At 30.0% G+C, this 26088-nt stretch overlaps 3 protein-coding genes across 9 annotated transcripts in view; 2 read left to right on the top strand and 1 right to left on the bottom strand.

The window, feature by feature from the left end:
- Positions 1–864: 864 nt before the first annotated feature.
- On the bottom strand, positions 865–14655 carry LOC101498728 (SNARE-interacting protein KEULE-like). Its single transcript, XM_004515708.4, has 22 exons — positions 14431–14655; positions 14115–14280; positions 12981–13039; positions 11590–11671; positions 9771–9849; positions 7284–7334; positions 7093–7189; positions 6935–6967; positions 6130–6255; positions 5827–6018; positions 5646–5729; positions 5464–5562; positions 5231–5307; positions 4272–4368; positions 3376–3501; positions 3109–3204; positions 2845–2964; positions 2690–2767; positions 1906–2096; positions 1539–1629; positions 1361–1450; positions 865–1268 (listed from the first exon to the last, which is right to left on the bottom strand). The coding sequence occupies exons 2-22, from the start codon at positions 14188–14190 to the stop codon at positions 1212–1214; spliced, it is 2001 nt and encodes a 666-aa protein (XP_004515765.1). The 5' UTR covers positions 14191–14280; positions 14431–14655; the 3' UTR covers positions 865–1211.
- A 2371-nt stretch (positions 14656–17026) lies between these two features.
- On the top strand, positions 17027–19378 carry LOC101499048 (probable protein S-acyltransferase 14). 3 transcript variants are annotated; one of them, XM_004515709.4, is made up of 7 exons: positions 17030–17356; positions 17455–17638; positions 17735–17826; positions 18376–18499; positions 18599–18684; positions 18781–18846; positions 19057–19378. In XM_004515709.4, the coding sequence occupies exons 1-7, from the start codon at positions 17138–17140 to the stop codon at positions 19183–19185; spliced, it is 900 nt and encodes a 299-aa protein (XP_004515766.1). In that variant the 5' UTR covers positions 17030–17137; the 3' UTR covers positions 19186–19378. The 3 variants fall into 3 exon arrangements, with proteins under 3 accessions (XP_027186781.1, XP_004515766.1, XP_073219838.1); XM_027330980.2 differs by having other exon boundaries at positions 17027–17356; positions 18376–18684; XM_073363737.1 differs by having other exon boundaries at positions 17134–17303; positions 18376–18684.
- Positions 19379–24769: 5391 nt separating this feature from the next.
- The window catches only part of LOC101499362 (uncharacterized), a 3664-nt gene continuing 2345 nt past the window's right edge, over positions 24770–26088 (top strand). For 2 of the 5 annotated variants that reach the window (XM_073363739.1, XM_073363741.1), the window contains exons 1-2: positions 24827–24997; positions 25452–26020. In XM_073363739.1, coding sequence (XP_073219840.1) covers positions 25483–26020 — 538 coding nt within the window. In that variant the 5' untranslated portion in view covers positions 24827–24997; positions 25452–25482. Of the gene's footprint in view, positions 24998–25451; positions 26021–26088 lie in introns of all 5 variants that reach the window. The other 3 variants (XM_004515711.4, XM_073363740.1, XM_004515710.4) reach the window with 3 other exon arrangements.

The raw sequence follows: 26088 nt of genomic DNA, 5'->3' as shown, positions 1-26088 counted from the left end.
AGTATGGTACATTATTTTATTGTACCTTCCGCTGAGAAATTTATATCTGTCTTAAACGCGACTCCAAAAAGTCTATGCTCTTTATTTATGTACTATTTTTACCAGCCCCAGGCTCAACATGGTTTTCCTTACACGTCTTTGTTTGATATAATCTATATATAATTATAATTATATGTGGTCCTTGCCCATTGCACTCATGTAAGATTAGATTATGGTACGATTTCTCCCTCAAAATTGTCAGAATTAATTATTGTTCCTTTTAACCTTTTAGAGTTCTAGCTCGTGTTTTCAGAATATGGATTCTCTAAAATTACAATTACATCTCTTATTCTATTCATTTCTTGTATTTGTTTGAGCAAATCAAAACGAAAAATCTTTTCAATTTAATGAATTTAGAGAATCCATAAATCACAGTTTTTCACACGATGGCTCAATTTTGAAAAAGTTTCGCCTCTAAAATAGATATCAATTAGCAAAGGAATCAGCCTTTGCTAGTTAGAGATACAACAATTTTATCAACAAAAAAAATAGATACATTAATTGACACAAATTATCCGTTAGTTCATTATTAGGCCTTCCCTAAAATCCCCCCTAATGATATGTTATCACATCATTTATTTAATTAATGAATTTATATGCATTAACATGTGAAATATTTTTATACAGTAACTCGACCCAAAAACAATTACAATGATTTATTGTTCAATGGTAAAATCCAAACTCATTTATAAAAACCAAATAAAATGGTTATCCAGGAATGAAAGTGAGGGTGTCTTACATCAACAACAAAGAAAGATATCGTACTCAACTCTACACTTTTCGACAAATAAGTATACAAAGCATTCATGATATTGTGCTACTTACTAAAAATAAATCAACGCATATTATTTGGTACCCAGCTCATTCTATGCCATCTATTCAATACAAATTATAAACACAATTTTTTGTTTTGGGCTTGGGGGCGTCAGCAGTGCTTTTTTATCGTTACAATCATTTTACTGAATCTCATTTACCAGAATATTTTTCAGAAACTTTAGTGTCTACAATCAATGTAAAGAATTCCTAGCATATGCACATTGATATTCAGTGACCCAGCTGAACCACAGGTCAAATGTCCAAAGAATTTTGTTGTATTTAGATGAATAATCTATATGATTACAACATATATTTGACAAGCAGAAGATCATCGTCCAGTTTACAAGTTCTTAACATCATATCTGGAGGTCATCCAATGAAAGTTCCTGAGCCGTTGTTAGCATCTTCAATTTCTACAAAGGAAGAAAATAGTATGCAAGGATGGTTATGGAATTTTGCAATCAACGAAACTAATTAGACTTTAGAAAGGAAAACACTTCAATACCGTAATGAATTGTGCAGGATCATCTATACTTGACGAGCCCAGAATTACTTCCCTTTTCAGCTTACCAGTAAGCTTGTGGCAAATCCTGAGCTGTTGATCAAAACAATGTATCAGATTAGAAAAGCTGGAAGGAAAATGGCTAAATATGATAATCTCTTTATCAAAACACTAATCAAACCTCAGATCTAGTGGCTCCACCAACAATGAATATAAATATTCTTTGCCCCATCTTCTTGAAATCACTGGATGAATGTTTAAGCACCGAATCGCTGCATGCCAGCATCCAAAATGAAAACTAAATGTGAGAAGGTTTGGCAATGGCAGGTCCTAGTCTGACAATTTCAAAAGATACTTGTCTAAAAACTATCTACATAATAGCAAGCTTATGCATGTAACACAACTAAGAAGTTAGGAAGAACAATAAGATGGTGGCGAAGAGGGAAGAGAACAGGATTCATTAATAAAGTGAAAAATATAAACTGATCTCACTAGAAGCAATTATCATATTTAGAATGACTCGTATCGGGAGGGAAAGAAAGTAAAACCTTGAATATCCATCATCAGAGCCTCGAGGTCGTGCCCAAGTTGGTGTTCGCCTTGATCTAATGGAATGAGCAGGAGGATTTTGAATTATGGGTCCAGCATATGGTGTACCATGGAATGATGGGCTTGGATCATTTAGACATGGATAGTCTTCCTTTGACAGTTCATTTTTGCTAACTTTTTCAATCAGTTCCTAGTGATGAATACCATCAAATCATCATATGAGCCTCTAAAAGCTTTATAAGCAACCAGTCAAATCGTTGGAATATTACAATGAGTAAATGATACTGCAGAGTACATACACTACCACTCTCACTAGTCCTACCGATCTCATTTGTCTGCTCTGCTTTTCTATGATCCTAGGATGTACATACTGTATTGTGTTTTACTGTGCAATATTTGGTTTACTTTAATTTTCTTCTTTATCTTATTTTATGTATTTCAGAACAATTTTGAGTGATATATTAGTATTTACACGTTTGGATATGTATGTGTATATATATTGACCAATCTGACATACATGTAAATATTAAATTGCCAAATTACCAATCAAGCATGCATGTTAATCCAAGCATATTTACAACATGAATTGTAGTTGGAATCTTCAAACAACTTACTTCTGGTTCTTTAGACAATAAAAAAAATCATAAGCTTATCTATTATGGAATAAAATAAGAGAGAAGAAAAGTTTTGAACAGTAGCCTTACCCATTCTATCCTCCCCATTAAATTTTCATAAAATTAATACATATTTCATGTGGGAAAATTGTGTTAACTTGATTGGTACCTCAATTATGGGATAAAATCGTGATAGCTGCCATGTCTCTTCTTCTTCTGCACGATTTTTTCTTACAGCGCGCTTTTTCTGGTCATTTATGAGAAATACTTTTCACATATAATGTTACACTGAAAATTCATATATTTAAACTATATTATCTCTACCTTGTGCATATCAAACTTAAGAGCAAAGCCACTGGTTGAAATTTTTTTGGCATCAGGTTCTCCCGCAAGCATTCTCAAATTATTTATAGCAATTGCATCATCATCTGTCAATTTCGCCACCTGAAAGACATTCGAAAGCTTTAAAATATTGCATAGCACCCTTATGGGTGTTACGAAATGGAATAACAGTATATTTAATCTTATTAAATGAAGTAATTAACTGTAAGTTATAATTTAGTCGGCACAGGCCAAAAGAAACTACACCTTCATCAAATTCAGACCCTTTTCACCCTCAAATTTCTCAGGGTATATGGCTGCCAGAATCATTAACAAGCGCAACTTGTTTTCACGAGATGTATCCTGCATAAAAAATGAGAATGAATTTTAACTAATGAAAATACAAAAGTAGTTGTTGTAATTTCACAACCCATTCATGTAATCAATTATCAGAAGATTTCTCTTATTTCACACACTAAGTACTAATTAGGTGTAAGGTACACCCTTTTGATTTCCCATCTCAGAATTACTTACTTCTTTTGTAGTCAGAAACTTGATTACATCTTTCATTCCTGCATCTCCAAAAACAAGATCTTGCTCCAGCTGCCCAAGTTCCCGAAGACCTGACTCTCTAATGATTCTGTTAACTTTTCCTGCAATCTAAACAGAGAAGTTCACCATTAATGTACACGAAGCCGATGATCATAAATAATCAGCACCATTATCGTAATAAAGTTAACTAACTTACTAAAACCCTAACATCAACCAACTTCTTAACAAAGAACTTTTGCAATATGTAATAAACATAAGTACAAAAATTTGTTTATTCTGCCATACACTAGCTACAATCATGGTAAAAGCGACAACGTTATGCAGGATAACGGTTTTGTTGGTCTCTAAGCAAAGGATACACAGGCATTGATGTGAGACACAGTACTTCAAAAGCATATGCTAATTTGATTACAATTTTCTAATGAAGAATTGCTATAACTTCTAAAGTAACGAAGTAGCTGATGCTATAATAAGTCTTGGGGGAATGAAGGGTGTTTCTCCCCTTTCTTTATTGTCAAAAAAATATTCCCCCTCAAAGAAAGCAACTGGGACAATTACTCTGTCACCTTCCATTTTTTCCTTTTAAAAGGAGGTGGCAATAAGGAATCTAAAATACAGGTGGAAGTGGAATTAATAAACTACATAATTAGTTGGAACTAAAATACAGTGTATAACCTTTTAGTGTAAAATCATGATCATAAACCATATCAAACCATGTTAATAATCAAAATCCTTTCATCTTTCGCTTTCCTTTTTATCTAAAACATTGCTCAACTACAGTGAGAGGTCTGCTTCCAATTGAAAATACAACATTTTTTTCCATATCAAAAATTTCATTATTTTTCTGAGTATCCAGATTGCATCATACAAGAACTAACCTCTACATGGAGGGAGAGCTTGTCAATTTGTTCACTATATTGTGGAAGTGCTTGAACCATCTTTTGTAAGTCCCTTGTTGACATTTCACCACCACCCCTATAAATGGAACACAAAGTTGAGTGGAGTTGATGGCATTAAAAAGATGAATGAATGAATTTTTCCAACAATTACCTATCTAGGCTTAAATTTTAAAAAGGCCAAACTATTTTAATAATAAAATATGCATGCCTCAGATTTTTTTTCCCATCAAGAAAATATGTGCATTTTACAACAGATATTTGTTAGACATATATGACCAATCTTGTGCCTTCATGAAACAATTTTAGCTTTTTAGGAGAACCGGTCCTTGTCATGGGATCAGAACCTCTGTGACCAAGTGATTAAGAGTTCAATCCTGCCGTCCCCATTCTTCTAAATAAAAGTTGAATCTCAATACAAGATTTTGGTTCTGTATGTTATCCACACTTCCAAGTCTTCTAAATAAAAGTTGAATCTCAATATAAGATATTGGTTCTGTATGTTCCCACACTTCAAGTCGAGGTACATTGATAGATATAAAACCAATCTTGTACATTTCCCCAAGAACTTAAAGCTTTTTGACAGTTTAAAATAAAGAAAAATGTTAAACAGTACACACATTTCTTAGAGAAAAGAATTACAGACTAGCAAAAATAACTCTAATAGTCTGTTGCACTTAATTAAGTGCTATTTATCGAATTACTTTTCAACTTTGAGTTTTCCTCTCTCCAAATGATTCATTATGGCAATCATAAATGACAATAATGAGCATCATAACCTAAAAAGCTTTCAGGATTTTTCAAGTCATAAAAGTTTTACGAAATAGGCAATAATGTTATTTTCAATATTGATTAAATCATTTACTAAAGTGGGTTCAGAATCAAAATCCTGTCAGATAACAATCTCATTGATGAAAAACTTCCATAAAATTATGACTCACCTCGAACCATGCTGGATTTGTGCAGCTTTGTTCTTTGAAATGAAGTTGGTCATCTTCTCATGCAACCGTTCACTAGCCTGGCAAGGCCATCAAAATCATTAGGCATTCAGATTGCTTAACAAATAAAAAGTAGACTTTGTCAACAAATAAAAAACTAATAAAAAGTAGATGACTCTAGATAGTAAGTTCTAAAGTCTAAAAAATAAATACTAAATAGAAAAACCAGAACATACATCGGCAATATGTGCATGGCGAAGTTCAAGCCATATCGGATCATGATCTTCTAACAGAACATCTTTTCTCTCAGGTTGTCCACCATTCTTGCCAGGAACCTGGAGAACGGTATATTTGTGTTAATATCAGGTAAGCAGACAGACACAACGTAGGGAGGGAAAAAAGAGAAATTGTATAGTACCTCATGAACATATTTATTTCCCTCCATATTCAACAAATCATGACACATGGCATCGTAAGTCCATTCGTGTATCACAGGAGCAATCTATAACATCCAGAATAGAATTCTGATTGTAAGCAATAAGACACAGTCTATTGAAATAACTCAACAAGCCCATGAGACACAAATGGAGATAAGAAACCTGGTCAATAGTTCTATCGATGATAAGAAACTCGCATGTTTCAGTCTGAGGAAAATTAGGAATACTTTTTTTATATTTCATAAGACAGTCCCAAACACCAGCAGCAAGCTTTGTAGGAATAAGATCATGGAAAGTAGTCATTGTGTTTGCATCTAGTGACCTGGCAGCACGAAAGCGAACAGAAGGAAATTCCTAGAGAAATACTTACATGATTCAGAACATAAACATGTTTGAAAAATTATAGGACATTGTTATAATTCTCAGATTCCTACAGAAAAGAGTCAAAGAGCATTGACTACATACTCTTAATGAAGCAAAAACTGTAGCAATCCGAGTAGCCATCACACTCAAACAGGCAACAGCTTTACTGTGATTGTCTTCATCCCCAAATAGCTCCTCTAAAGCTCTCTCGTTATTTGTAATGAAACCCTGCAATAACAAAACAAAAATAACAGACCACAAAAATGAGGACACCAAATAATGGGATGATTATAAGAATGAGATTATACACTAAAAAAGACATGCTAATGAGCACATTTAAAGGTTGATAAATTTGCCTCAAGAGAAACAATTCCAACAAGCAGATTTCATGAGTTTTGAGCTCAAAAGATGTTGTTAAAACAATATACAAGAATGATTAAAATTGCCCATTCCATTTGCACAGACCATCAGATGTTTAATCCACATATTCCATGGTTCTTTTTTACTTCTACGGAAATACTTCATTGTAAGTCCACGACAAGCCTCTAATTTTCCAAATCCAGACAGAGGCATACTTGTTTGTTCAATTTATTCAATATTCTGGAATTTGAATCTGAAGAACAAGCTATGTATATATATCTGGAGAAGGTTTTCTTCAACAGCCAATACATTCTAATAAGTTAGTGTAACTGAAATAACATCATGAATCGTGATCCATATCTTGACCTGCATTAATGGCCATGTACAACGTATATGTGGAAATGGACAAAGCACACATGTAATAAGTTTTGAAAACAATTAATACCGACGATTAACTAATGAAAGGGAAGAAAAGTAATCACATGTGATCAAAGATATGCATAGAGTGGAAGGCAAGAGAAATGAAGTACAACCACATACCACATACCTGACTGTCGATGGCAAAATATTCTAAATTCATCTGTAGTGCAGAGTGAAAAGAAAAAAATCCAATAAGCAAAATATGAAATTGTTTCTAAGGAAAATTCAATTTAAAATATAGTTCCAAAATATATATTTTTTAAAACATAACAAACAAAAATTCACCTCTCTTAAAGCACCTATGCGAGGCAAAACCAATGAATCTTTCTTAATCTCCATCACCAATTCTCTGGCAATGGGTGAACTAAAGAAAACAAATGCCCTACAAGAACATAGAGTATAACGGGCTTGAAAACCAATAAGTGGGAGTAAAGATGAAATTGCAAAAAAAGAGATATAATATAAAGAACACATACTTCCTGTATAAGGGTTTCCTTCCAGACATGTCTGACAAAAACATTATTATACTGCCAACAAAAAAGAAGAGGGAAAATCAATAAGAAGCAATTCTATTAAATCCTGTAGCATAGGTCGACTAAAAACATTTTCAATGCTGCTAAATGAAACTATCTTACAGACACAAGTTAATAATATTCGAAATAGAGTTTAATTTCTATGCAATGTCAGTGTAAAGTTTTACACAGTCAGAAAATCGTGACCAATCATTTGGGTGATTTTATAAATAGTTATGGTTCTGACTAATCATTTGGGTGATTTTATAAATAGTTATGGTAAAAGTCAAATATTATTAATGATCTAACGGTTGTGATTGATTAGCAGTGTAAAGAATATTTACAATGACAGTGCATATAAATTAAATTCTTCGAAATATGACAATTTACATGATATATGCATTATTAGGATAGAGAGAGAGAGACAGAGTGATAGAGAGAGTGTTGAAACATTTTGCAGATCAGAAAAAGAGTATATTTATATATTAAAGAATAAACATAAAGAAGGAGATTAAACAAAAGATAAGATGCATAAGAGCATCTCCATTGCTAGTTCCTTATTGCCTTGCTTATCTTCAGTTCACGTTGCTTATATTTTTTGCCATTGGAGCTGTCATACGTAGCAATTGTGATTGTCTAAATTCAAACAATGTGTCTTATTAAGCAACCCTAAAACAGAGTTGCTTATGATTTTTAAAACAATTTTCTCACCCTCAATCTCAGCTGAAATCATTATAAAGATGTGCAAACATTAACAAGAGATAAAATTAATGGGAGAAAGTGAACTTTTTAAGAATGACGTGGCATAGTGGGGGCCAATTAACGGTGATTATGCAATCATATTGGGATTGCTTAAAAATATGTCACTGGAGATGTTCTAAAAGATAAAATAAAAAGGCAAATTTATTGCAGAAACTATTAGTAACAGTTAAAATCCCAATTTCCTAGAGCGATTTATAAACTGCATGTTTAAAGACATTGTTAACAAACTTTACAAATAACTTCATAATATACATACCAAACAAGGAAGTAGGATCCCAGGGAAACTGAAATAAATAAAAAAGATAGAACGAAACAAAATAATACAGCAAGTTATTAAAAATTGAGGGGAAAACAACATTTGGATTCTCTTCAAGGATTTCCTTTCACAAATTAAATATCCTTTCACCTACAAACTATCCAATATAGTGGAATGGATCCCCCGAACCTTATTTTCCCTTATTTATCTAACCAACGCTCTTCTAATCCATCTTAACTAACTAAGTCACAAACTAATGGATTAACCAACTAACAAAATAGTTGTTCTTTATTTGATCTAAATGATACATCCAAACATAAGTAAAGGAAGAGTACGAAAGATGAAAGTAAATTATTTGAACAGTTCCGAATGAATGATGATAAAACTGAAAAGTGAAAAAAATACAATTTTTTTCTTTTTATTTAATTGGTCAGCATCTGATAAGGACTAGTACCAAAACATTTGGAGAACCCTCCCTTAAAAGTCAGCTAGCAAGGGTAACGAACCTATGAAGCACAAACTCCAACACAGACACGAACACATCGACACTACTAATGTCAAAACATAAGACACCGACATTGATACACATATTTATTATATTATAGTAAATAAGATATGAACATTATTTATAAAAGATCTAAATTAAGGATCAAAATATATATATGTACATCTAAGTTGCTCGTTTGTTTCATTACAAAAGAAATCTAAAACAAGATATGATAATTTTTCACTTAATTCATCCATCTACTACCAAAAAGCTAAACAGGATGTAATCCAATTTAATGTCTTTAACCCCTCCTTGATCGTCATTACTTTGACACATCTTTAACCTCATGGACATTTGTCTGAGTTGTAGAACACGGTGGCACGCCTAATCCCAGAGGTGTCCATGCTTATGTGGGAAGAACCAAGTCACTTAAATCCTCTACTGAGCATCATGTACTACTCTATGTGGGACTTAGGCACCCCCCGTACTGCCCAAGTCCCTAACATAGCATTGCCCCTTAGAGGCAATGTATTAACGAATGCACTCTATGATGCTTCTCTCGGTCTTTCCAGTCAACCCCTCCGTATATAACCCTTTCCGAGACACTTTAACTAGCTCTGATACCATTTGTTAAGTAAGCACTGAGAGAATACTCCATTGAGCATCTCATACTACTCAATGTGGAACTTAGGCACCTCATAATACCCAAGTCCTTACCAGCATCAACACTCTCAGTCTATCTCACCAAAAGTACTTTAGCTGCCAAGCAATACTCTTCAGCACAGGCAAGTTCAATCATGTATAACTAATAGAAATCAAGCTAAAGAAACCATGACAGACTGCCATAAAATCAGCACATATTACTGCCTTTACAGTCGATGAGCATTCTCAAGTTAATTTAACGTAATTGATTAAATATGCCACAAACATAAGAGAGTAAATGTACTTCTCTCTGGTTGGCTGGATGAAGTATATAGCGTCCATGGTGGGTAATGGCTGCCTTCGCTTGTATATGTCTTCAACCACTGCAAAAAGAAAAAGAGAATCTCATACCATACAAGTAATAGAACTAGTTGTGCAAACTACAGGTGTTTCATGAATAATTTTCTTCTGTACTCATAATAACTAAATCCAGTATTTAATAGTTTAAAAAGCTTTTTAATATTTAATGATCCAATATTAAAACTTATGCTTTAACAAGGATGTGTGGTTTAAAAAATATAACTTCAACAAATATGAGAACGATCAAAGTTATATTGAACTTATAATAAAGGCTAAAAACTAGCATCAAATCTTAAAATAAGCTGGCAGCTAATTGCAGACGTAAGAAAGGCTGGGAAGAAATACTCCCCTTCTTTGGAAGATGAAAAATATATCATAGGCAATGGAAGAGAGGCCCTCCAAGTTTTTGTGATATAATGGAGAGGAATGGCCTTGCTTTGTTTTACACTAAAATGTTAATTCCACTTTACAAGGATTGTATAGATGCTTGCCAATTAACCAATTACAATCCTTTAATTTCTCCTTTTTTGTCTGGTTAAAGTTAATCATCTAAACATATAGATGGAAAATCTTTTCAGATTCCATTTGTTTCCTCTCCATTTTATGTACATCTTCCATTACCGTTACTTTCAAACTAATAATACCAAACTTAGCAACCTAGTGCCACAAAGCTCCTTCCATGCAGGGTCCAGGGAAGGCTCACATCCATTGTGGGTCTATTATAAACAGTCTTACTTCACATTTACAAAGGCTGCTGCCATGAGTTTAGCCTGTGAATTTAAGGCACACGGCAACAACTCCAACTGTTGCACCAAGGCCCCCTTCCAATGAATTTCAAAAAATACAGTTTATAAAACACATAAATCAGTCCTCAAGAATCATAGTTCAATTGATTGCCACTTGAAAACAATGATGAACTGATTATTATTAGTCCAAGTTCAATCAATCAAAGACTTTTAAGTTATGAATATCAATATAAGCAATTAGTAAGTGAGAAATCAGAAGCATAGCCTTCGAGCTATAGTAAGAGTTGACACCATGTGACTAGATGGTCATGGATTCGAGTCAAAATCACCCTCTTACAAATGCAAAGTAAGACTGCTTATAATAGACATACTGCTTCCAACTCTTCTCTGGACCCCACCATGGCGGGAACTTTATAACACCATGTTGCTTTATTGGTGAGAAGCCAAAATTTTCCAACAGTCCAAGCGTCTTATATTAGAAGGATTTGATAGTAAGCACAGTTAAACAGAAGAAAATAAAATCACATTCCTTCATTTGTGACTTGTAATTCTATTCTTTTTCTCAAGAAAGATGCAAGAATGTATACTGACAACTTCACTGCCTATCTCACCATAACTACTACACTCAAAATCCTTCAGCTGTGTCAAGCTAGAACAAATCAACAGAAAAAAGGTTTTACATTATTAACAGCTTTTTTCTTTTGTAGATTTTATATTTTAAATTATTAGTCTTGTCAAGGGAAGGCAAAAGGAGGGTGCATATTTCACCTTTGTTTATTTTTAAACAACTTTAGACACAATAATTATCAACACTTAATGAGCATTAAATATCTTGAACTGCGTATATTCAGATTGCAATCTTTGGAGTATAAATAAGCTCCGCTTACTTTTGAATATATGAGAAGAAGTCAACAAGCATGGCATAAAACCCAAATCAATGAATAATAATGGGAAGTCTTTTACTGGCTGTAGATAGAAGAAAAACAACTACTCAAAAATCCATTCTATGATTCTTACATGAAACACCTTCATCAGTGATATCCGCCATCTTGCAAGAATGAGACATTATCTTTACAGTAAATCTGTCCATTATTAGTACCTGCAGGCATGAACCAAGACGAGATGGTAAGCTTGAAGTTATGACTTGTAGATAAAAGAAGGAGAAGAAAAATAATAAGGACTTTGAATATGATAATGGTGTAATATTCTTGCTAATGACTTGATACTAACTTGATAATGACTAAACACTAACCCCTATTTTAGAGATACAAGACAACTAATCATAAATAAATAAGGAAATCAGAAAACAAATCATGATAGTAAGTAATATAAAAACTAATCCCCCTAGAAAATACTCTGATACTCTATGATAAGAAACAGATCCTAGGAGATAAACTAAAATACTCTAATATAATATCAAAAATATTTTGCGATATTTAATATATTCTAACAAAGCCTTCAATAGTTTTCAAAATTAAGCAGTTTCTTGAAAAAGTAATGGATTTATGTGTGTGTTGAGTACAAGTAAAAAGTGTCCTCGTTATCAAGAACCGAGAAATTGCAAAACCTAAGTTGTTAAGTGAAGGCTTGTGAATGGTTTTTATACCCCCTCACACAAGACCCCTCTGGACTTGAAGCATCGATAATGCACATGTCCACTCTTATGTAACAAGGATTGAACTCTAGGCTATATGGTCGTAGAATACCATACATGAGCACGACACTATAGATAATCCCCAAAAAGGTATTTTTTTTACTATGTAGCAGCAAAGAAGAAAATAAAGAGCTCGTCCACATAAACTACACAATGGCATATTATACTTCTGAAACTATTTAAGATTCACAAAGGTTAATATGAGTAATCTCCTTACAAAGCTGACACTTGTCTCCAAACTCAATGACTCTCTATTTCTCTCACTCACTCGCACACTAATGCCGCGTTTTCATCAGTTTTCTCAGGCTTGCGTCCATTACCACTTTTGCGAGAATGTGTATTTATGAAGTCAGAAATTGTATGCAACATACTGTGTCGGCTTAATAGTTTATATAAGTACAGATATATAGAGGAAAAATGATAAAATTTCCACAATCATCCCATTTGGAATTATGTTCAGTTGCTGACTGCTTAAAAGGTAAAACATGTAGCACATGGCAGCCCTAGATCTAAGAATAAATAACACATTTCAGACATGTGATTCAACCAACTGGCTATTCTGCTGAAAAATACAAAATTCGAAAAGATTTGTACATCTGTCCTATGACCAATGAAAAACGGGAAAAAAAAGTTATGTGAAGATTCCCAGAATGAAACTATAAACTGAAGCCAAGACAGAAGGGTGGATCCATTTGTATTTTAGTGAAGTTCATATAAATGAGGCAGATATCATTCAATTAATGGCATCTTATACCTTCCATGTAGATTTCGAATCCCCTGTTTTTGCTGACCTGAGCATTTCATGTAATAATCCTGAAGAAAATTTCAGAAGGCAGAAGTTAAATGAGATTAACAGATCAGAACAATTGATCATGGTTAAGCAATTAAGTATTAGAATGTCAAAATGAAGAAAAATAAAATGCAAAAAGAAGTGCTCCAAACTCAAGCAACAGATCCTACTAAGCAGCTTTTTAGCATTGAATATATTAAGTTGTGAAATCCAAATGAAAAAAGTTCACATGCGGGAACCAGGACTTTCGAAGTAGACTAGCAAGAATAAAGAAAGTGGGCAAAAGAGTTAGTAACCAGAATTGTGCTTCCAAGTGTGTAACCCAAAGGAGTCTATAGTCAAAATTCTAATTACACTGAGGCAAGGGAATCCAGATCCATGCGGTCAATAAGGTTTCAGAAAAATTGGAGTTTCAAACGGATTGTAAAACTCCTCAAATATACAATCTGCAAATGGTTCCTATATTTAACAGCATAAAACAAGTATTATAACAAGATGCACTAGTCACGCACTGTCTAATTCTGAAACATATCCATCGCAATATCCTCAGATAATTTCTCCATTCATTACGGTAGAACATCTTATCCAACAGATTAGCACTAACCTCATATAATTTCTAGCCGTTTAAGTGAAGAAAAACATCCACAAATGAAAAAGAGAGCAATTTTTATCCCAAAAACGAGAAACGGGAAGATACACAATGTTACAAACTCCTACAATCCTGAATGAACTAGAAGATTCCAATAAGCATTACTTAAAATTTCTGCTTAGCTCCCCCTTAAAGCCGCCGACAGAGATACTTCAGCCGGCAAGGCTCGCATTTCGAAACACTAATATGACTCACTTTCACCTCTTCACGTGCCTTGAAGTTTAGTTAATAAAACTCCAAAACAAAAATCACAAGCGCCAAAAGACAAATTATATATCTGTGTTCACTGAGAATTGAGATCAGAACTAATGTGTGAAGAACAAAGTAAAGATAAGTTGGAATTCGAAAACCAACCATGAGCAAACACTGTTCAGAACATTCACTGAGCAAGAAAATAAGAGCAATAAAGTTCAATAATGATCAAAACAATAGAAGGAAAAGGAACTTACGCTCGCGACTAACTTGTTTGAGGCTTTTGTATTCGCCGCCATAAGAGGAGGAGGAATCGGAATCCGACATAGACATGGTGAAGGCAATACCCTAAAGAAGAACCGTTGATCGATTCGCGAAAGGAGAAGCAGAAGAAGATCGGCGATGATCGGAAACCTAATCAAGCTTTGAACAAAAAAGGAAAGGAAATAGAAACGGTTTGGTAAAATTTAAATTGAATGAGTTAAAAAGGATAGTGAAACAAAAATGTTGAGATTACGGTACGGAAATGGAAGAGTTAGTTTAAAGGGGAATTAATAATGTTATTAATATTACCGGTAGTTGAAGGAAGCATGACGTGTTGAAAGGTATAAAGATTGAAAGAGTTTGAAGAAATTTCCCAGAAGCGTAATGGACCGATTGTGGACGAGTTCTTGAGCCGGCACAGCATGTCGTTGAACCGCTAGTGGGCTCCACCCCCTAACGCCAACGCATTTCTACGTCTCTGTACCTTTTCTCTAGTCTACCTTTCCCCTTCTTCTTCTCCTGTTGATCTAATTCTATTCCTTTTCCAATTTGTACATTTTTTTATACTATAAAATAAAGATATGTCGTATTATAAAAATTATAAAATGTATATATTTATGTGTATTATTAAAAATTAAAAATTACAATTGCAAAAATAATTTATAAGAGACTATTATTGTATGCTGTATATAAATCATTTCTATACTAATAACCAATAGAAATTATTAATTTTATCATCTTATAATATAAAATAATTTCTACTCAATTGTTTGGGTTGATTGTTTACACCAATATCATATTTTTTTCAATAATTATAATAGATTAAAGGACATCTTTAGATCATAACTTAATTAACAAATGTTGATATTTTTAAAATAAAAAAATTAATTTGAGACTTTACAATTATATGTAAGTTTTTAATAGTAAATATATCATTTTATTTATAGACAAAAAAATTGTATATAAACATTGTAAAATAATTTTAAAATATTTTTATACAATCATTTAATTATAACTATTAATCTTGTCAATTTATTGTAATAACGAATTATGATTGAATAATAATGTAAATTGTTTTACGTTTGTTTGTAGTGCATTATCTTTATTTTTTAATTATAATTAGCATTGTGCCTTTAAATTAATTTTCACAAAAATACTTCAATAATATTTTTTGTCCCACACTAACTTTTACATTTGTAAAATTAATTTTATACTTTATAATTAAGGCTTAAATATGCAATCAGTATCAATCCCTCTAAAATGCAATATATTTTATTTTAATATTTGCAAAATAAGATATTTAGTTTAAATATCGATAAAATGCAAATATTTTCGTTTTAGTCTCTAATATTTAGCATTGTTAGTTTTCTAATGGTTGAGTAATTAATGACCTTAAACTCAGTCACTGCAAAATTCAAGAAATGTTAAATAGTTAAATTATAATAAATAAAAATTGACTATTGATAAAAAAAAAATTATTAGTGTATTGTAATTATTATCATTTTATTTACAAAATATAAAAACAATTAATTTTGACTAATTGATTAATGACAAATATATACGTATGATTATATGTTTCACTAGTTTATTTAACGACTCATTTCTAAGTAAAGAACATCAAAAAAATCATAAATAATGCAATGTAATTGTCCTTATTTTTATGAGAAATTGCCCTAACCTCCCATGAATTCTCTTTAAATGACATATATATACCCCTCTAATTTTGAAAAATCATTCATGTGTCCTATATTCACTAAAAAAATTGCATTACACTTTTTTCCTATATTCACGAGTCAAGGGAGATAAATGCATTTTGAAAACTATAAGGAGTGTAAGTGTTTTTAAAGAAATCTCTAATGAGTTAAATACAGTTTCTCTTTATTTTTATGTTGACGATATTAGTAAAAAAAACATTAATCATTAATATCCTCAACATAAAAATAAGAACAATTATAATATATTAACTATATTTTCTCACACTCTAATTTTTTTACTTTTATTTTTCTAAAATAAATCGTAAAAGAAACTATTTAAATGTACAACTCATACACGAAACATATGTTTCTCTCAAATCAATTAGTTAATTTTAGTATTTTTTTTATGTCTTCTAAATAAAAACAAGAATAATAATAATTTATTAATTACAAATGTATTATAAAAATTATACATGAAAAAATGTTTGTCAATAAATAATTAGTTGTCCTAGTTCAACTAAAAAATATTGATATTTTTAGGATTGGCATTTTGTCATGTCCCACTTGCACTCATGTGAATTAATTATAGTGATATTTATTACATATTATATGACAAACAAAAAAGTCATTAAAAATATATATTAACTTAACTTTGGAGACTAAGTTGTGTGCTTCACAACTATATAAATACTAAAAATTATATTTTTAGTTTACATATATAAAAGATAAATATTTTATTTAAAATAAAAATATATTTAATGCTTTTAAAATTATGTAAATAAAATTAATTTTATTTTATTTTATTGAAAAATTAGCATGTAGACGCCACGAAATATGCCCATCTGTTCACCTTTTTCAATAAAAACAGTGAAAGTTTCAAAATTTTATGTAATGATTAAAAAAAGGTTATTTTAGTGGGTAAAGTGGTAAAATTGTAAATAAAGTAGTTTAAATATAAATAAATAAATAAATAAAAACTATACCAAAATTTCGTATCCCCTCGTATCTAAAAGTATAGATTAATCTAATGTACTATAATTGAAATGTATAAATTTGAAAATTTAATTAATAAAAAATTTAAAAATTCATATCTAATTATATTCAAGAAAACAATTTTTTTGTATAGAAACATATAAAACAATGAAAAAATTGTGATAGTAATTTAAAAAATACATCTTCTTCCATGAATAGGGATCATTCTCATTTTGATTACATTTCTATTTTTCTCCATTGCACGCTATGTATAACATTGATAGGACAAAACTTGATTCCGACATGAACATTGCAATTGATTTTGTTTGATTTTAACGGTCTTTGTAGCAATGGAGGAAAAATCCGTAGGAGGAGAAGGAGGTGGAGTAGTTTTGAAAGTTTTAATGTTCTGTACGAGGTTGCGTAACTCCATGATGATTGTCTTCTTTCTTAGCCTTGTATCCTTCACCTATTACATCGTGGTTGTCGCTATTTATGGACCCTCTCTTTTGCATGGTAGAATTCAATCCATATCTGCATTCATTGTCCTTCTCATTTTCCATGCTCTGGTTTGTAACATTATAATATTAATGTTTCCTTTTCCATATCATAAAGTAACAAAACTTTGTTATATTCTTAATTATACATTTATTTATTGTCAATGCAGTTAGTGATGCTATTATGGAGTTATTTTTCTGTTGTGTTTACGGATCCTGGACGCGTACCTTTGAATTGGAGGCCTAAAATTTGCAAAAACATTGGTGATGATGATTCATATGACGATCAAAGAATACGATATTGTCGAAAGTGTAATCAGTTTAAACCTCCCCGCTGCCATCATTGTTCTTCGTGTGAGTTAATTACTATCATTTATTTTGTTTGTGTATGCTATAATTGTGTGTTGATTTCCGTGTGGAATTAACTAATGACAACATTGACTTGTTTAGGTGGCAGGTGCATTTTGAAAATGGATCATCATTGCATTTGGGTTGTAAATTGTGTGGGCGCGTTGAATTACAAGTATTTTCTTCTTTTCTTGGTATGTAGCATTAACCTGAAATAAAATCAAATAGAAAAATAAGTATGCAATAGATCATATACCTTGTTACTTTTATTTTATGTTTTTTAAACTTCTAAATTTCAAATGCTCTGTTTCTTTATGGTTTAAAACTTCATAAGGAACTTTTATCATATTTGAAAGGGTTTGGCAAAGAAATATAATAATTTTAAGATGGAAATTTTAATATAATTGAGAAGAACATATAAAATTAAGATGGTTAGAGATGCTAAGAAAAAAATAAAAAACAATAATAATTGAGCTATAAAAAAATACCATAAGAATATATGTTTCTATCTCTTTTTTTGTCTTGTCCTCTTAATAATTGAAGCGTAAGACAAGAATCATTAGTTGAGAAAAATGTCTTCATATATTTTTACACAATTTTTTTATTGTTTTGATTATTTCGTCTCATTTAATCACTTTAATTCTTAGAGATATAATCAATGGGGATAAACGAAAGACTATTTAATAATGGAAGAGACTGGGAATAAAATAAAATAACATTGTTGTTATGTATTTTTGTTGCAGTTTTATACACTTCTCGAAACAGCTCTTGTTACTGTATCATTATTTCCATATGTTAAGGCATTCTTTAGTGATGAAGATGTTTTTGTATCATTAACAACTCTTGCGGTATCTTTTATTGCATTTGGTGAGTTATTGAGATGTAATATTTGTAATTCATTTATTGCTGTTACACAACACAAACATTCTTATCTTATTTATAACTTTTATTATTTTATGCATGCAGCTTTTAATCTAGTTTTTGTATTGAGCATTTTGGGTTTTCTGATTATGCACGTTTCATTGGTGGCAACTAATACTACCACCACTGAGGTTTATCTGTTTATTCAAATATGACTTTTAATTCCATTTTGTCATTTATATCTTTATAATTATAATTTACAAACTTTTAAAAATAAAATTTATCAGGCAATTAAGACAAGTACGACTCCCAAATGGCATTATAACCTAGGTTGGAGGAAAAATTATGAGCAGGTGATATTTTTCCCTTGTGCAATGTGTTTCAAGTGCAATCTTTACTAGTATTATTGCAATTATTATTATTATTATTATTATTATTATTATTATTATTATTATTATTATTATTATCATTATTATTATTATTATTACTAAACTTGATGCATGAATTAAAAATTACATAAAGGTATATTTTGGTCACTATGGTGTGTATATTTTTTTCATCAGATATTTGGAAACGATAAAAGATATTGGCTCATTCCAGCGTATTCAGAAGAAGATTTAAGGCAAATGACAGCATTGCATGGTCTCGAGTATCCCATAGACCCTGATTTGGAAGCCCTTCAACAATCATAACAACATCATGTAAAGCATTTTATGCTCAGCTATAATTTTTGAGTTAGTGGTTTGTACCATATGCGAGTATGACTATAGAAGAAAAAAGACGTTGCTAGATAAATGTTTTTGCTCATTAATTATATATCTGGATTAACACTCATTGCAACGATCAAGTGAATATGTTGTATTTCACATTTGAAATTTTCAAACAACAATTTGAGATCTAAATATCAGAGATCTTTTATATATATAGTTTTAGGTTAAGAGAAGAAGAAGAAAAAAAATACCTCGAAATTATTAAATTGGGCGTGAACCCAAACATCTCTGAATTAATCATGATAGAATTTATTATTTCTTAAAAATAAAAAATTAATAAATTTTAATTTAAAAAATGTTTAAATGACGACAATGTTTTTGCAAAAAAAATTAAGGCAAGTTAGGTTTAATGTAATTGAAAACTTGATATCAAAATAACAACTTCAAAAGTGATATGAGATATATTTCCAACGACTAAAAATAATTTTTTTTAAAGGGATTTAAAGCAAAATATGATTTATTTAACCTTATTCCATGGCCCGCGAGTATTTTGAAAGATTTATAAGCTTTTTAATAAAATTAAATACATGTTTTTTCTTTATAATTGTTTTTTTTATTAAATACAAATTTAATGATCTTGCTATCCAAGTGAAATGTCGCATCATTATTTTAGCATGTGGTTCAAACAATGTTTGTTGACGATTTTAGGATGCTTTTGCACAACAACAAATAATCTTAAATACTATAGGCTCTAGCGATAATGCACAAATTCACAATGGTTCTCCCATAAAATAACATTATGCGCATACTAAATGCTCCAAACCACCGCCACTAAACAAACGTTCTCATTATTCCTCAACCAATTTGCCACAAATACTAAATACTAATTCGGGAACCACGTTTGCCACATGCAACTGCTCCCAAATGCTTTCCCACGGACTCACGGTGTTCCCAACATTACAACTTTTCATGCACGTAGAGAAGAAATGAAGGGTTGTTTCCACCCATCCGCTTTAAAATTGCACGATGTCGAAGTTTTTGTTCCTCAGGAGGATGTGTGGAACAAGATGGTTCAATTGAAGGTGACTCTTTTATGTGGAAATTATTGAATAATAGGTTTATGACAAAGGATAACTTATACACCATTTTAAACCTTGATTTGTTGGCTTGTGCCACTCACTGGCACATAACGGGAAATTTGTAGCATCTATTTTTTGGTAAAGTTTGCTTTGCTATTTTGGAGTAGTTGGGTATTCTGCATTTTCATATCGTGTTATGGATCATATCCAACAATTTTATAGTTTACAAGCTTCGAAGGATTCAAAAAGAAAGGGTTCATGTTATTTGGTTGTCTTGCATTTGGAGTATTTTGTAAAAAGTTTGAGAAGCATAATTTTTATCTCAAGGAATGTTATCGAATCAAAATTCAATCTTCGCGGTGATTAACGATAAAAAATGAAGGTTTTAGTCAGAGTACGGACCAATGATAGATCAATCCTTTTTCTTTTTTTGTTGGTACTTACTCTCGGTTTTTGAGTTCGAATGAGTAAGTAAATCTAATCATTTTTTATAAATATATAATTTTGGTCTTTTAATTTTTTTTTTTACAAATTACTTATCAAATTATCAAAACGTAGTCAATTTAGTCTCAAACATCGTAGATGTCACATACTATTTCAATGATGAATTGTATATTTGAAGGACTTTTGTGATATCTAGTAAGCTGGATCATTCAATGACTATTTTGATTATTGAATGACTAATTTTAAGTTATAGCTTGATCAATGATCACAATGACAATATTCTACGCTTAAAAGAACAAAAATAGCGATTTACCATTTTATCCTTAAGAGCTCGTTTGATGGACGTGATAAGAGTCATAATAGGAGTAAGTTATCATATCTTGTTTGAATCTAGTGTTTCATGAACCAACATGATATGATTTGTTAATCCATAACTCTATCCTATCATGTCTTTCTAATTGAAAATTCTATCATAAATATGAGTTGGGTTATAAACTATAATAGGATAAGAACAATAATTTATTAAATTACCCTTATAAAATATAAAATCGAAATATAATAAAATATAAAAATAAAAATAATTTATAAAATATATTCTAAAACATAAAAAATGTAAATTTAATCAAATATAAATATAAAAACAATTAATAGAATTTTATCTTAACCTTCAAAATGAAATACTAATAATTAATTTAAAAATGTTTATGATTTTATTACAAAAATAATTTTTTCTTTTTACATAATTTAATAAATTTGTATTCATAATTATTAAATATGAAAATTAATTGAAATTTTAAAATAAACATAATTAGTTTACAAGGGCATTTCTACCATTTACATATAATATATATCATATATTTATTTATATTCTAACAAATAAAATATAATTATTTAGTTACTCATTATTTTAATTTTAATTTTAATTTTAAATTTTTTATTTACTAGTGTCAATGAATATTTAAATATAAAATTATTTCATTACTTAATTAATTTATAATATTTAAAATATAGTACGTTAATTACAAAAACTAATATGTAATTATTCATAATGGTAATTTTGTTATTTAAATATAATATATATTATATTGACAGATGTATATCAAATACACGATAAAATAAAATATTATTATCATATTAATTATCATGTGTATATCAAACACACGATATGATAATATTGAGTATGTCATATTCTATCTTATCATATCATATCATTTATTCAATTTTATATCATATCATATCTTTTATCTTATCACGTGCATTAAACGGACCCAAAACCTCTATCTCATAAAACAAACATGTATTTTTTACTTAACTATATACACTTCAAGTTGGTCATTCTCAAAACTTATGTAAATATATGAAATTTTATATTTTATATACGAATTTACCATACCATTTATACTTTATATATATATATATATATATATATATATATATATAAAACGTATGATGAAAATTAATAGTTATTATTAGAAATAAAAATTATTAACAGTAATTGTTATATTTAATTAACATTTAATATAAAATTTATCACTAAAAATATCACGTAAAAATATCACGTGATTGTGTAATTATCCAATAATTAATTGATTATCATTTGTTAAAATATCGCTAAATTGATTGTTATTCTTTTTTTTATCATTCCAAAAATCTCATTCCTATTATTCTATGTTTATCCACAAACACAAAATGTCACTGATAAAAATAAAAACTCTTATCCGTTTGTAACAATAAAATATAAGGAAACACTAAATTTATTTTATATATATACCCATCCATAAAAATATGTTTGAGCGAAAACAATTGGAAAATATTATTATATTTTAAACAAAAAACAAAACAATTTCATTTGTTTTTACTAATATTGCAAAATAATTTCACTCAAACAATTAATTATATATCAATATTTAGACATGTTATTTTGTTGTTGTTTAAAAGAATTATACACAAATCTCAATGCAAATATGATTATACGTCTGCGTAAATTTATTTTATAGGCTAAATTACATTCGTGATTCCTTAACTTAATTTCAGGTAACGTTTTAGTCCTTTATCTTTTTTTTTTTGATTTAGTCCTTTATTCCTAATAATATCAAATAAAGTATGAAAATATGAGTTTATTTGAAGATTTGCATTACGGATTTGATGAAATTTGTATTATATTGAAGAATATAATTAATTTTATGAATTTTGATTGATTTTTTTTTGAATTTTTGTTTAAAAAAGGATAACGTTGTTGAAATTTTAAAACATAAAATATCAAATTGTCATTTAAAATTAAAATAAAGGACTAAGTCGGGAAAAATAAAAAAAGATAAAGGACTAAAACGTTACATAAAATTAAGTTAAGGGACCACAGATGTAATTTAGCCTATTTTATATTATAGTAAACGCTACTTAAATTTTAAAAGTAAAGAAAATTAATCTGATGAATTATAAAATTTTGTTAATCTAATTTTTTTAATTATATTTATTTTAATTGATACACAAACAAAATATGACACGGTAACTATGAAATTGAATGGTGTTAATATAATTAATTTAATTATTATATTACCTATTTCCTAATAAATAAATAAAATAAAGATAATAAAAATAGACGTGACTAACTAAATTTATAATACTAGTTTCATATTTATTGTCTTGTGTGACTCAAATTTTATTACCTCTGAAATATAAAAATAGTGAATTTTTAATTTTGTTACACTACATGTGTATGAATTTGGATAAATTCTCATAAATTGTCAATATAAATATATTTAATATATTTATGCGTATTTAATATACTGCAACATAGGTTTGAAGTTATAACATGCCTCTTATGCGTATTTAATGTATAGGTTTCGTCATCACAGCTATAAACAAAATTGCACATGCATTTAATATGTTTTAAAATACACGGTTTATTGAACAACAAAACTCATGACTCATCACACTCATTAAATGATATGAAAAATATATCATTTGAGTGTAATTGAAAAATTACCTTTAACACTTTAACGTTGATGACAATTTTTTTTACTGTGTTTGATCTAAAAACTAGTTATAGAATTGGATAAAATAGAGATAAAGATACGGACAAAAACATGAATTCTTGTATCTCAGAAAAGAGTATGACAACTTTTTATCCAAAATACAAACTATAAAAATATTAAAATGCTCTTTTATTTTTTACTACAAAAATTATTATCTATTTATCACTCTTATTTCTCTCTATATAATTTTGTCTCATTCGTCTATTTTATTAATACTTGTATTTATAAATATATTATATATTAATAAAGAATATTATAATAAAAATTATATTATTTTATTTGGTGCAGAGACATATCAAATAAATTACAATGCAAAATTGTTTGTTGTGCATATCAACTAACAAACACAGTGAAATACAAAAAATTGTATTTTATAATTACATATTGTTTTGTTTAGTACTTACTCTCCACAATGTATAAAAATCAAACCGATAACTTCAACTCAAAATTTATTGAAAAAAATGATTCAACTTAAATGGTTGATGAATTTTAATAGATAGTGAATCATTCTAAGTTATTTCCCCTTTAATCACGATGGTTAAAAAACTCATATTTTATCATCAAAACTACTGCATTTGTCTCTAATTATAAATTTTTACAATATTTTTTTATACTAATAAAAATACGCAGTCAATTTAATGTGTTAATTTTATATATTAATCTCACTAAAACATACATCGATGTTTTAAATTTAACTTTTTAATTTTTTAAGATAAAATAATAATATTAATAAGTGATATATTTATAAAGATATAATAAATACACTTTGTAATTAGAAGTGTAAACACCGACGATCAACCATAATCATTGACTTAGATATGATTGTATTTTTGTATCGACTTCAGACAATTTTACATTACACTCCCGTTAATCTCTTGTAATTAAAAATATTTATATATTTAAGAACAATTTATCTTTTGAAATAGGCTTAATAATTAAGGATAGAGACTTAGTAATTGCGGTGCATAGTTGGGCTCATTTTGTGATTTCGAAGATGAGAAAAAAAAGCCCATCACCAAAATATATTGGTGCATGGTGAACGGATGATCCTCCTGATCATTGGCTATGCTAGAAAGTTCTATGCCGTATTGACAAAAAAATAAATAAAATAAAGTTCTATGTCTCTGAAACAATTGCGAATTGTGAAAGGTAACCATATAATTGTTTTCGTTCAAGATAATTAATTAATTCATCACACTTTTAGTCTCATTTCCGTTCTCTCAAATTATCTCTCAGGTACTCTTATTTCTCTTAATTCTCAACCGCTTTTTTAGGGCTCGGAATTTCGATCATAATGATCTCGTTTCGTTTTGTGCTTGCTGGTTTTTCAATCTTTTAGACGATCTTCGTGTTTTAATCTCAATTAGTTTCATTGATGTTTGGTTTATGGATTTATATTTAATAATTGGTGATTGTGTTTTGCTTTGCTTAGATTAGATCCTTCCATGAATTATGATGATTTTGTTGCTGTTTGAAAGTATTTAGCTTTTGAAGTTTATTAGTATTTAATATGTTGAAGAAAATAACAAAACGTATCTAATTTGGAAGATTATAATAAGGGTTTGTTCGTATAGAATAATTATTATTCTTTAAAATTGTGTTGGAATCGAATCCTTTATTACCGTTTGTATGGTTTATACATCATTTATGATTGTAATTTAGTTATCTTAAACGTGTCATGTACCTGCAGCAAATACTGCACTTAGAGTTTGAACGGAAGAATGCAAGGACGCGGTGGTGGTGGTCGAGATCCTTTCTCTGGCTTTGGTGACCCTTTTGGTGGTTTTGGAGGCCATGGTTCTTTTGGACCTTCTAGTAGTTTATTATCAAGTGTTTTTGGGGGAAGAGACCCGTTTGATGACCCTTTCTTCACCCGCCCTTTTGGAGGGATGTTCCAGTCTAATCTTTTAAGTGGCCCGTCTATGTTTCCTTTTCCCTCGGGTATGCAGGCATCTGGTTTTCCTTTTGCGCCGAATATGCAATCATCTGGGTTTCCTTTCCACCAGGAGATGCGTCCATCTGGGTTTCCTTTCCACCAGGACATGCATCCATCTGAGTTTCTTGAGCACCAAGCTCGTGCTCCGGAGCCTAGTAGTCGAAGGGGCCCAATCATCAAGGAATTGGACTCTGATGATGAAAATGAGGATGCGGTGGAAGAGAAGAACGAAAATCCAAGAAAGCATAGAAGGCAAAATAGTGAACCCTCTGTAGAACATCCAGATGATGAACTTGAAGGTAACGTGTGTTTTGCATTAGCCAGTAGGTACCCGTGCTTTTGCTCTATCTCTCTCAAAATTGGTAGTTTGTTTTTTTTAGGCTAATTTTTA

This window comes from Cicer arietinum, chromosome 7 (assembly GCF_000331145.2).
Source record: "Cicer arietinum cultivar CDC Frontier isolate Library 1 chromosome 7, Cicar.CDCFrontier_v2.0, whole genome shotgun sequence".
NCBI classification, from domain to species: Eukaryota; Viridiplantae; Streptophyta; class Magnoliopsida; order Fabales; family Fabaceae; genus Cicer; species Cicer arietinum.
Note: the sequence above shows the minus strand (reverse complement) of the source record. Positions and strands in the feature narration are given on the sequence as shown.